This window comes from Cervus elaphus, chromosome 18 (assembly GCF_910594005.1).
Source record: "Cervus elaphus chromosome 18, mCerEla1.1, whole genome shotgun sequence".
NCBI lineage: Eukaryota > Metazoa > Chordata > Mammalia > Artiodactyla > Cervidae > Cervus > Cervus elaphus.
The window spans coordinates 70,605,852-70,619,136 of record NC_057832.1 but is presented as its reverse complement, the minus strand read 5'-3'; the positions used below and the strand labels follow the sequence as shown (position 1 = coordinate 70,619,136).

Genomic DNA, 13,285 nt, shown 5'->3' with positions numbered 1-13,285 from the left:
AGATAAAGATACCCATTTCTTTGGGGGAAGTTTTTTTAACCCAATTTGTAATTCAGATTTGGTGCTCTGTTCCCAAATTTGCTTTATACCACTGGTTGTTGTGATGTAAAAATTGTGAGTCACACATGAGCTCTTTGTACCCATTATTTATTTCTTCCTTACCCTAGTTCCTCCAGTTTTTCCTCTTCCCTCGTTCTCACCTCCATCTAGAATCAATGGAGAAGGCTATTTTCTTCAGAGTTGAATATTGTTTAAAAAAACATTGCTCTCAAAACAAACAAAAAAATCGCTCTTGAATGTGGTTGCGTGTAGCTGACTGGTCTTTACTGGTTAGAAATGCACGGCTGTGCTTCCCACCTCCTGTTAGGTGGCCACGATCTGTTTCCTGGTCGATGAATGAGTGCCATGTCACGTGCTACAGAACAGTTTCCAGCCCTCAATTCCCAGCAGACCTCAGGGATGGGAGAAGCATCCCGCATGCACGTGGCTATGGTTTTATCATCTTGCACTCATTACTACATTCAGGAAGATACTTTTTTTTTTTTTAATTATGCAACAGAACTGCTGCTTTAGGGTAAGCTTTGACACAAAGTAATTGTGTTCTTGACTAAATCAACTAAAAGAAAATTAAAAAAATAGACCTGGAATAAATTCCATGTCTTTCTTTTTAAAATGACTACTTTTGGAGAGGCACTTGTATAGGCAATAGGAACAAAGGATCACCTCTAAAGGACAAGTTTGCCTTTTCAAGGAATGGGCAAATGGTAGAAATTGTAACTCTCCGGTATCATGGACTTTCCTAGCTTTTCTTGTTAATCAAACGGGAATACAGTCATTAGTCCCTATGCATTTTGACCATTTAGACATTTTCAAACTTTAGACAAAATATATGGATACTAGGACTCATACCATCTTTAAAAACTGAAGTTGAGGGATGCTTTTTGAAATATTGGCACTAACAAACATTTAGTTGGTACACAAATTATGCAAAACCCGAGGAGATACAAAGGTAAGGGGATACAGACAGCCCTGAACTCTGCCGTCTCATCGGCATCTTGTAGTTGAAGTGCTCTGAAAAATTTACCTGGATTCTGGAGCTCATTATATGTGGTGGCTCTTCCTTTCATTCAGTGGATTTTTATTGAGATGTTTCCTTGAGTCTGAAGAAAGATATTAGGCTCAAAGGACTGGCTCTTGCCCATAGCATAGTCTAGCTTAGAGGCAAAACCAGTGTTGTCTGTCAGGGTTAAATGTTCATGTGTGTGTCAAAAATATCAAGAGTGTAGATGAGAAAAGACACGAGATTATAGAGGAGGTTGCTGGGAATTGAAAGGGTCTAGAAGACTTTACAGAAGAGAAGAGGCATGAAATAGACCTTGAGTGAAGCAGGATTTCCATAGGGGTCAGTGATGGGGGCAGAAAGGGAAAGATGCATATATAAAGAAGAGAGAAGGCAGGAAATATGTTTGGGAACAGGAAAGAAATAAGATAAACTGGAATCCCCTCTCTGTGTTGGTGTTGGAGATTGGAGAAAAGATTATGGGGTATTTTGACAAAGTTGCCTCACTGGGGTAATAAAGAACTGATGCATTCAAGTGTTAACATGATAAAATTTATTTCTTGCTCATTTAACAGTTCCTTGCAGGTGTTTAGTGGGTAGACTTCCATTGGTGACTCAGGGAAGAGGCTCTTCCACGTTACTGCAAAGTTCTTGAGAGCATGGCACCTTGTTGTTCAGTCACTCAGCTGTGTCCAACTCTGTGACCCCACGAACTGCAGCACACCAGGCCTCCCTGTCCTTCACTGTCTTCTGGAGTTTGCTCAGACTCATGTCCACTGAGTCAGTGATGCCATCCAATCGTCTCATCCTCTGTCATCCCTTCTCCTGCTTTCAATCTTTCCCAGCATCAGGGTCTTTTCCAATGAGTCAGCTCTTTCCATCAGGTAGCCAAAGTATTGGAGCTTCAGTTTCAGCATCAGTCTTTCTAATGAATATTTGGGATTGATTTCCTTCAGGATTGACTGGCTTGATCTCCTTGCAGTCCAAGGGACTCTCAAGAGTCTTCTCCAACACCTCAGTTTAAAAGCATCAGTTCTTCGGCATTCAGCCTGCTTTAGTGTGAGAGATTTCCGTCTACCTCCCACTGGCCACCCCTAACAGTAAGGGAGACTGGGAAATACACATTGGCTCTGTGTCAGGAGGAAAAAAGATTCTAGTGGGCACCTAGTTGTTTCTACACGGACTTTTAGCTTGAGTGGGTTGAACTTTCTCCTGAATGTTATGGTTAAGTCATCCTCCACCTTAACATATGGACATGATCTATAAAGAATGATTTTTTGGTATGTTATATTCACTGCTGGTAATCCCAACATATTGTAAACCTTGAATAAATCTTAGCTCAAATAATGAAACAGTTGTGGATGCTGGATAGGAGTCTTGGAGATATTGAACCTTGCAGGATGGACTCATGGAAAGAAAGCTGAGGCAGGTAAGTTAATTAGAAAGCGAGGGTGATAATCTGATAGAGTTGATTTAGTGCAATTACAGTAGGAATTAGTGCACTTTTAGAACCAGAAATGTTTGCTTCTGCTTTTTTAACTTTCTTGGTTTACAGCAAAGCCCTGGCTTATAGTTTAGCCAGAGTCCCTGCTGAGTTGAAATCATAGAAGCAGGTTGTGAGCTGAAAGGGCCTGGGACTTTCTTTGGAGGTATTAATTGGAATGCAGCCTCGGGACTTGGGCTATGCCACAATTCTGCAGCTCAAACAAAATAAAACCTGACCAAAGCAGCAAACTTAAATTGGAGTTCAAGTTACTTTAACAGACTCTAGGGAGACACAAACTGCAGTTGTATTATGCATGCAAAATTCACTCTTTGACCTTATTGTAAGGAAAATTACTGGAGTGTACACAGTCTCTGGCCAGCTTTCCAGTGTGTTGGACAAGTTGACGGCCATGCAACTATGCAATATTTTTCTTAAATTTTCATTTTAAAATATGCTTGAAAAATAGATGCTGATCCAACAAGAACAGAGAATATTGATGAAAAGAATACATTCTCTGTGCACCTAAGAGAAGCCGACATCCAGGCAACCTCGTGTGGCCCAAGGCTTCGAGAATTGAGGAAGTTAAAAGCTAAGGATAGCCTTCTGCCTCCCTCTAGATTTGACTTTTGTGGTTTATGTATAAGCTGGGGCAGACCTCAGAGTGTGACCAAGACTCAGGTTATGCACCTCTGAAGTCTGGTGATGAGCCAGAGTCCAGGATTATGCAGTTGAGTGAGGAAACTCACTGAGAACAGCTAGGGATTCCTGGGACATTTTTAGTGATTCGTGCTGATCTGGAAATAATGTAAAAACAACAGAAGGACTTTTTGTGGTATTTTTGTGTGTTTTCTATTGGTTTGGGGAAGAAGCCAACCTTAAAGTGGCTTAAAAATAATAAATATTTTAAAAGACATAACATGCTCTACCCTTTTCATCTGTCCCTACCAAAAAATAAAAACTTGCATAATGAAAATGGCAGGAATAGGAAGGGAAAGCAGAAACAACAGGCGATAGTAGTGTGCTCGGATGGGAATGAATAGGATCCAGACGGCTAATGTCTGGTGTTAATACAGAGAGTGCTGGAGAAGGTGTGAGGAAACGCTATGAGGGAATCTTTCCCTTGCGAGGCCCAGGGCTCTTTGAGGCATGAGTTGCTTATTTCCTGAGGCTTCTCAAGATAAAAATTCCAGGCTTGAGGCAACGGGTACTTTTGAGGGTCTACTAGTTTGGTTTCCAGCTCAAATTCTAGAGAAGCCAATTCATTGAAATGTCATTTGCCTAGTGATTGATCTACTAAATTTACTGATTTTTTTTTTGTAAAGAAAAAACAAACTGAATTATTCACAAATTTGATAGTAATTCATATTGCACCAGATAGTTTTCACTTGAGCCTTGCAAAGCTGTTGAATGTAAATTGACTGGAAAGCCCAAATTTTTTTTTTTTGTTTTTTGTCTTGGCTTTATGGAATTCAGTTACAAGTTGCTGAGGCTGGAAAAATAGGTATCCCTGCTAAGGAATGGAGAAAGGAAGTTGCTATGCTCATCTTCCATCCCGGAGGGGCAAGAGATACTAATGGGCAGGGAAGCAGGGGATACTGAGGAAGAGAAGGAATGGATGTCAGAGGTGATGGATGCTGGAGGACAGAAAGGGTCAAGAAGAGAGACAATGAAAGATCCGAAGACTCTAAAAGATTTTCCGAGGCTGCTGAAGTCTTTTTAATATCAGTCATCATAAATCTTCTATTTGATTCATAGAAACAGATTAGATTAGCTGAATGACTTCAGTGAAATGGTTCTTCTGAATGTTGGCTTCCAGTGTATCCATTTTCAGCAGATTGACTAACTTCCCCAAATCTGAGCTTTGCTGAGTCATTCTAGCAACACCATTAAGGAGTAATCAAAAGGGAAGTCTTCCTGGAGGAAGCTTTACTGCAGGACTAGAAAGATGGGGGCCTGAAAGAGGAAGACACATCTCAGTAGAACCTCCAAAGTTGCTTTGTTGCCTTGGGCTTGGAAAGAGAGGCCAACCTATCTGGGTTTGCCAGAGACGTTTCCTGGTTATAGTACTGAAAGCCTCATATCTCAGCCAAACCGAGAGGGTTGGTTGGTCTTAAGAGCCAAAATGCTCAGGTGGCTCAGATGGTAAAGAATCTGCTTGTAATGCAGGAGACCAGGGTTCAGTCTCTGGGTTGGGAAGATCCCCTTGGAGGAGGGCATGGCAACCCACTCCAGTATTCTTGCCTGGAGAATGTCATGGACAGAGGAGCCTGGTGGGCTACAGTCCATGGGATTGCAAGGAGTCTGACATGACTGAATGACTTTCACTTTCACTTCAAGAAGAAAAAAAAGATAAAGGTGGTGGTGGCGGTGAGTGGGGAGAGGTGATGGTGTGCCCATCGCTTTAGAGGCAGTCTTCTCATGGGTACAATTCATGGCATCTACGGGGAAGAGCGCAGGATACCTAGGGGCAGTTGCCCAGGTCTGAGCAATCACCCCGGGACCAACCTCAGGAAAGGCCTAGGTTTGTTCTAGATAGTTTGGTTAGACACTATATATATGCACGTACTTTTCTAAATGTGCTTTTTTCTCCTTCTCTTTTCTTTAGGGAGGCAGGACACAGTGCGTGAGAGAAGTCTGTCCCATTCTCTCCTGTCCTCAGCATCTTAGCCACATTCCCCCAGGACAGTGCTGCCCCAAATGTTTGGGTGAGTGAATGTTTTCAGGTCAAAGAACAATGTAATTTATTCTGGGAGTTTCTGTGGAGAGTCGTCTGCTTTGTTAACTTGAGGTTCTCAAGTTGTGCTATTTCATGGCTTCTTAGAGACAACACCTTCTTCTGGTTACCTGAGTGTAAGGTGTGGTGGCTCAGTAGGTAAAGAATCCACCCGCAATGCAGGAGACCTGGGTTTGATACCTGGGTTGGGGAGATCCCCTGGAGGAGGAAATGGCAACCCACTCCAATATTCTTGCCTGGAGAATCCCAGGGACAGAGGAGCCTGGTGGACTACAAGACCATGGGATCGCAAAAGTTGGGCACATATGAGAGAATAAATCACCACCAAGGTGTATACAAGGGTTTATTTCACTTCTGAGCCTCCCCAGAACTTTCTTTTCTCTTATCTTCCCCTGTAGTTGTAAACCTGGTATACCAGACACCCTGGGATAATAGCCTCTTGTGGAGAGAATGGTACTGAGGAAACCATCTTTAATTGGAAATATGATGATTAGTAGAAATGTATTTTTGTGGGGAGAACAACATTGAGAAACTGTCTTTAACTGGGCATCTGACATTTAGTAGGAATGTATTTTAAAGGCATGTGAGGACTTCCCTGGCAGTCCAGTGGTTAAGACTCTGTACTACCAATGTGGGCGTTGGATGGGGGATGGGGGCAGGGGTGCGAGGGTTCAATCCCTGGTCAGGGAACTAAGATCGCACATGATTCGAAGCATGACCAAAAAAGAAAAATAAATAAATAAAGGCATATGAAGTAAACAGAGGGAGGAATAGAGTGTTATTTTAGAGGCAAAAACATGTAGGAGGATAACATGCCTCAAACAAGAGGTTTGGAAGGGAATAATGAAAAAGTCAATAAAAGGATTAGCTATTCCTTTTTGAACAATTATTATGTACTAGGTACCATGTGAAAACTTCAGGAACTTTTTTCTCATTTAATTTTCTCAAGAGTCTGTGACCTAGAGGTGCTCAGTATAGAATTCTGATGTGTATTAATAATATAGGCACCATTATTAGTTTTGTGCTGAGAAAGAAGTAGAATTCCTAGAAGGTAGCACAGCTAGTGAGCTATGGAGTTGACTCCTGAACATAAGTCTCTGTGATTCCCAAGCCCACGATTTAACCTGCTGCTTCTCAGCTTTCCTGGTAACATGGAGAGTAGCACACGTGTTACCACCTGAAGAGAAGCACCCTGGAAGGAGGGTCTCTAGAGCACGGAATCCTTTGGTTTTTATTCGTAATCTATCTATCAACTTCTTCCATGTGGCCTTTGGGTCATTGAGTTGATTGAGCTTGACTGTTTAAGATTCAGATAAAAGTAGCTTGATCCATCTAATGAATACAATAGAATATGCAGCATCCCCACCAATATCTCCAGGGGTCCTTGGCTTGTATTTTCTCATCACCGCTGGCTTTGTGTTTTTGCTCCTGCTGCTTTTTTCTATTTGTTCCCTACCTCTTCCTCTTCTACCTCCTCCTCCTTCTCTTCCCATTTTTGTTCCTCTTCCTTTCCCTCCTCCATCTGCTTCTTCAACATCATTTTGTCCTTTCAGGAAAACCTCCTCACCCTGTCTTTTCACATTCTGCGGTGCTATTGAATCAAGGCTTGTGCAGGGGATTTTGCTGAAGGTTTACAGTAAAAGAGGCTGATTACTTTTCAGGGAAGCACAATGAATAACAGAAACTGAAATATTAAGCTTGCTTTCTTCTTAAAAGGTCTCAGCTACTTTGCCTTTAGGAAAATATCACTGTTTGTCTCTTTTCTGTGGAGTACCAGCCTCCAATCCTTACTGTCCACACTCTTTCCTTGAATCTTCTGTCTTTTCTTTCATACTTTGCTTCCTCCAATCGAAACCCCTGTTGATTTATTTTTATCACTCCCAGCTTATCATAGCCATACCCTGAAGTCTATCTTCCTACAATTGAATTGGCCAATAAAGGTATCTTGTTAAATGAAGGCAGCTTTTTCTTCTTTGAAGGATTCTGCTGCTAACTCTTCATCTAATAATGTTTGCCTTCCTTCTGTGTATACACACGCAAACACACACAAACACGCACCTGCTTTTAAAGTAATTTCATAGATATTATCAGAACAAAGGAGAATTGTTTAGACATGACTGACTGAAGGCATTTCCACTGATGTGTGTGCTTCTTGGGTTGCCCACGTGTGCTTGTGCCCCTGGAAGAGAAGTAGCCAGTTCACTGTTGTTGAAATCATCATGCTGTGGGTCATGGTGGAAACAGGGCCCCATCTAAGTGAGAAAGTCGTCCCAGAGGAGGTGTGGCCTGGGGGCCTCAACTTGAGGATAAGTAGGCTTGCCTAGAGAATCCTGTGGACAGAGGAGCATGGTGGGTTGCTGTCCATATGCTTGCAGAGAGTCAGACATGACTGAAGCGACTTAGCATGCGTGCATGCATTGGAGAAGGAAATGGCAACCAACTCCAGTATTCTTGCCTGGAGAATCCCGGGATGGAGGAGCCTGGTGGGCTGCCGTCTATGGAGTCACACAGATGGACACAACTGAAGCCATTTAGCAGCAGCAGCAGCAGGCTTGATTAAAGCTCTGAAGCTGGTATCGTGGATATGCTGAGTCAGATCAGATTCTCATATGAACAATGACTGTTGTATTGAATGCAGATTTTTCTGTCTGTTTGTGGTCATAGGTCGGACTACAAAAGGAACAGTAAGTCTTAGGAAACAAAAATCCTAATTCTCCCAAATGAGACCTTTACTGCTGGGCTAAGCCCCAGGGGAATAAAGTGGAAATGGCTTAAATTAGGCTATACATGAAGTCTCTGAACCATTCTTTTGAATGTTTTATCTTATTTTGAGCCATGATGACTTTGGGATTTAGGTAAGATTGTATGTTCTTTGACAGTAGAAAGAAACATACCCACACAACAGAAGACAGGAGAAAAAAAAAAAAAGGTAAACACAGCAATGCTTAGTAGATGCTGAAATTTTAGGCTAACTAGACTTTTGGATTTTGGGACACTGATTTGCTGTTCAGTTTTCCCGTGAGCAGGATTCATTCAGACGACATACACTTGCCTTTTGCACCCGATGCACCTCTTAGAGTCACACGGCCCAAGATCAGATTTGAATTATATGTGCTGTGTGCTCAGTTGCTCAGTTGTGTTTGATTCTTTGCAACCCCATGGACTGCAGCCCATCAGGCTCCTCTGTTCATGTGGATTCTCCAAGCAAGAATACTGGAGTGGGTTGCCATTTCCTTCTCCAGGGGATCTTCCTGCCTAGGAATTGAGCCCACATCTCCTGAATTGGCAGATGGATTCTTTACCACTGTGCCACCTGGGAAGCCTATTTGAATTATACCACCTCTAATAATGATAATACTTATCTGCCATTGGTCATATTTGTGCAGGGAGATTAAACTCAAGCCTTTTTTGTTCAGTAGTCTACTGATGTATCAATCCACCAGTCTAACTACAATAATATAATATATATTATATAATATATAACAATATATATGATAAAAGACAGGACAAGGCAAACCATGTTATCACAATTTGAAACAAATACTCAATTGAAGCAGAGCTGTTTTTAATTCTTAAAGGACAGAAATATATCTTTGATGGAATAATATAGAGGACAGTGTTTAAAGCAGTGAAAAATAATGTCACCATCATTTCTGTAGTAAATTAAAAAAAAAATCTGCTTAGGGGTTTTTCTGCTCAGGGGTGACACTCTTTTATAGAGTGTCCTAAATCAAGGTGTGATATGACAGGTGTGATTCTGATGGGGTGCGTGGCCTGCACACAGATTTCTGATGCTTCAGACAACCCTTGGGAGTTACTTAGAGGAAGACCTAGAGAAAGGATGAATTCTGTATTTTTCAGGTAATCCTCTGATTTAATCTGTAAATCTTTACAAACTTCAAAAGACTCAGAATCTGAGTATGCACAGAAGAATGCCTGTTTCAGTTGGGATATTGCTAATTGTTAGGTGCACATACAGTCATTATGCTAAATTTTATATAACCATAAAAAAGTTTCTGATGGTATACTTTAGCACTGACATTGTAGTTAGAGATGGTAATGTGTTATTGGGAGGAGGCATTTTGATATCATTTTATGACAAGTGAACTAAGTCAGGCCTGGAGAAATCAAGCTCAAGGTCACTCGGGAGTCTGTATGTGGGACTCAAGTTAAAATTATCACAATCATCTTTTGAGGCAAGTTTGCTTCTTGTAGGGAGAACTAAACTAATGATTTAATTCTACATCTATACTGTATCCCAGCTTTGAGGTTGACTCTTAATGGGAAGATGGCATTTTTCTTGACACCTACTAACAGTAATTCCAACAATTCTAATTCCGAGAATAGCATTTCATATGTGTTTATAGATACTTCAGCATTTCATTTGGTCTCCAATGAAATAGAGATTCTTTTAATCTTTTTACAGGAAGAGTGTGGGTATAAATCTTATGAGTGATGATTAATCTTTGACTTCTCAACTTAGTCCTTAATTGAAGTAACATTTCAGAGATATTTTTATGTGCTCCAGGGAGTAGAAACTCAAATACTGAAAGAAAGAAGGAAATTGGATTACACTCTTTATTTGGGGTTGATTTTTTTTGCCTTTTGGGTCACCAATCAAATCCTTACGTCAGGGAAAACCAAGGTAATTCTGCAAGAGGTTGTGATGACTGTGGGAGGTTGAACACTGGGTATGTGGAGTTGGATTCTTCCTCTATGTGATCTTTGAGTTAGCATCACCCTTGATGCCAATGGACTTGTCATTTCTTCAACTGAGATACTATCTCATTAGTTTTTCTTTTTGCTCATCCTAGTCTTCTTTGGATATCTTGACTTCTCCTGCCTCTTCCCTGCCAAAACCCACTTTCTGGATAATTTTACTCATTCTTTAAGATACAGCTCAGGCAGCACATCCTCCAAAAAGTCTACTCTGTCCTCTCTGTCCACACAGTTCCTATATTGGCTTCTTTCCAGAACTGACTGCCTTATTGTATTGAAATCATCTTTTGTGGATTTGTTTCCCCAGTAGACTAAGCTCCACTGGGACAGAATGTCTTAGTCATCCTGGTTCACTAGGATGAACTCATAATAAAGATTTGTTAAACTTACAAGATTCAGTATGGAATCAAACTCTCTTTAGCAAAAACTCTTTGAGGTCATGATTCCTTGGAATCCCCTAGAAACATGTGACCCATGGCTCTGTATTTGTGCACTGGATTTATCTGGTCTTGTGGGAATGTTTAACAGTCCTGTGCTATAATTGCTGATGATGAAGTGGGATATCCCTGACTTCTGTCTTGCTAACACTATGCCATTGCGTCTTTCTAGGTCAAAGGAAAGTGTTTGACCTCCCATTTGGAAGCTGCCTCTTTCGCAGTGATGTTTATGACAATGGATCCTCTTTTCTCTATGATAACTGCACTGCATGTACCTGCAAGGTAAGATGGTTCTGAAGGGCTGTGATCCAACATGGATAGCATTTTGATTTTAATGTTAACACTATAGCCAAACATAATAATGTGTTATATATGGGAACAAGGCATTACTGATGCCACTTTATCTGTAAAATTATACTGCATGTTCACAAGGAAGTTTAGACATAGGATCCAAATTATAAATCACTGTCATCTTCCCAGGACCAATAAGTTAGCTCTGGGGATGAGAATTAAACTCTGAGGGGCTGAAGCACTTATAAAAATCAGACAAATACACGTGGCAGTATTCTCTGGCTCTAATTATTCAGTATGAATTCTCGGGCACACCTGGCAATAAAAATAACTTTGACCACATGCAAGAGAAAAGAAGCCAACTCATCAGAAAAGACTGTTGCTGGGAAAGATTGAGAGCAGGAGGAGAAGGGGGGCAACAGAGGATGAGATTGTTGGATAGCATCACCGACTCAATGGACATGAGTTTGAGCAAACTCTAGGAGACAGTAAAGGACAGGAAAGCCTGGTGTGCTGCAGTCCACGAGGGAGTCAGGCATGACTTAGCGACTGAACAATAACAATAAAGAGAAAAGAAAGGCATGGGTTCACAGTTTATCACAAAATAAACCTGGTAGTTTGGGAAGAGAGTATTTATGTGTTGTTCATCGTACCATTTCTTACTTGAGTCATTCCCCCCTTTCTTCAAAAGGCAACCACACATCTAGTGACTGGTAAAGAAAGAATTCTCAGCTCCAGAAATTTAAAGGGATTATGCACATCACACATTCCTAGGCTATATTTATATGGTGATTGAGTTCTGAAACCGAGAAGAGAATCATTTACATGGAGGATTTTAGGACCATTCATTAGCAAGTTAACCGAAACATCTGTGTGACATGAGTTTAGAATAATACATTTTGGGGGTGATAGTTGTTGTTTGTTTTTAATAACCAGAGGTCTGGAGAGGGAAAGAGGAACTTTTTTCACTGTCAATCAGTAGCTGGGATTAGAGTTCAGAAGTTCCTGATTACTCAAGGCATGCTTTGTTAATGAGCATGCACTCCTTCAAGGAAGTGGCTGAGTAAGGGCTGAACTGTCTGTTCCCTAGCACTGAACAGCAAGTAATTCCAAAGGCTGGAATTACTTTGCTGAGGCCCTCTCCTCTCTTTCATGGTTCATAGAATCCTGTGCTAAACATATAGCCACTCCTTCTGTTGGCCTTGGCCTCCATCCTCTGGACTTCTCTTTCTCTCCTGGAATTTCACAGGTTATAGCTTCCTCCTGGGGATACTGAGCCTTTGATGAAACACATCACATTCCCGATTCTCTTGATTGCAGAAAAGCCAGGCATCCCGGGAATAGAAATTAGTTATGCTTGCAGCATTTTGGGTCTCATTCTTTGAGAGATTCTTCGAGAGATGATTAGCCAATATGTCCCAATACTCAAAAGAAGCGTAACTGAAACTGTTCCTTCAAGATGTTTTTTATCAGAGTACGAGTTCACGGTCATTTTGGGGAAATGGAATACTTGAAGAATCAGGCTGCAATCATTTGGGGTGATCAGGGTTGTTTTGTACCTGTTTAGAGTTTCCCTCTCCAGTATCCCCATCCAGTGAGTGCCATGGCAGGCGCAGGACATAGTTCTCTGAACACAATTCAGTTTCAGGTTTCTGTCTGCCTGCAGTGTCCTCATCTTTCTGGAGTTTGATTAGCAAACCCCTCTTCATTCACAGCAGCCTTTCTCAGGTGTCACCTCTTCTAGTGAGGTTTTCCCGACCCACCTAGATAGGTAATTGTTACATCTTCTCTGCTAGCCCTACACCTTTACTAGTTCTTTTTACCGCATTATTATATAGTCTTTGTTCAGATGGTTGTCTCTTCTCTTTGTGAGTTCCTTGAGGATAGGCGCACATCCATCCATCTCTGTATTCTAATTGCTTAATCCAGTTCTAAGCAATGATCTAATGGTACTGTGTGTGTGTGTTTATTTGTGTGTGGTGGGGGATGGTTGGTTGTGGGTATATATTTAATGAAAGTTGGGAAATCTATCATGAAGTATGCACTATTCTAGAGCTGGTGAGTGCCGTTGTTTTTCAAACTTGAAATCAAAACATGCTGTTTGACAAAGGATTTTTTCCATTTTATGAACTGACTTATTTCCATGTGCCAGGCACTGTGCCAAGTACTTTGCATATTCCATTAAACTGCATAATAAACTTGAGAGGTGTTATCATCTCCATTTTGAAGATGAGGAATCCGGGGCACAGGGGGATGGATTTGTACAAGACAATACACTTAATAAATGAACTGGCATTCTACCCTGGTCTTATTCGATTCTACATCTTATCCACTGTGTGATTTGATTTGAATAACAAATGCCTTTTATTGAAGGATCATCTCATTGTCATATTAAGAGGATAAGTTAGTGAGAGTATAGTAGATGGTACCAGAAGTGCCTTTTGAAGTATAGAATTGATGTAGAAGCTGCAGAAGTTACGTCTGTCGATTTACACAACCTATTTGTATGCAAGGCTCCAAAGTGAGTCCTCTCTCCAAGCTTACTGATTGGGTCTATG

The 13,285-nt window shown here is 41.1% G+C and overlaps 1 protein-coding gene across 3 annotated transcripts in view; it reads left to right on the top strand.

Annotated features, from left to right (window-relative positions):
• The window catches only part of BMPER (BMP binding endothelial regulator), a 265,707-nt gene that overhangs the window by 147,339 nt on the left and 105,083 nt on the right, over positions 1-13,285 (top strand). For all 3 annotated transcript variants that reach the window (XM_043872379.1, XM_043872378.1, XM_043872377.1), the window contains exons 7-8: positions 5,152-5,251; positions 10,609-10,718. In XM_043872379.1, coding sequence (XP_043728314.1) covers positions 5,152-5,251; positions 10,609-10,718 — 210 coding nt within the window. The remainder of the gene's footprint in view (positions 1-5,151; positions 5,252-10,608; positions 10,719-13,285) is intronic.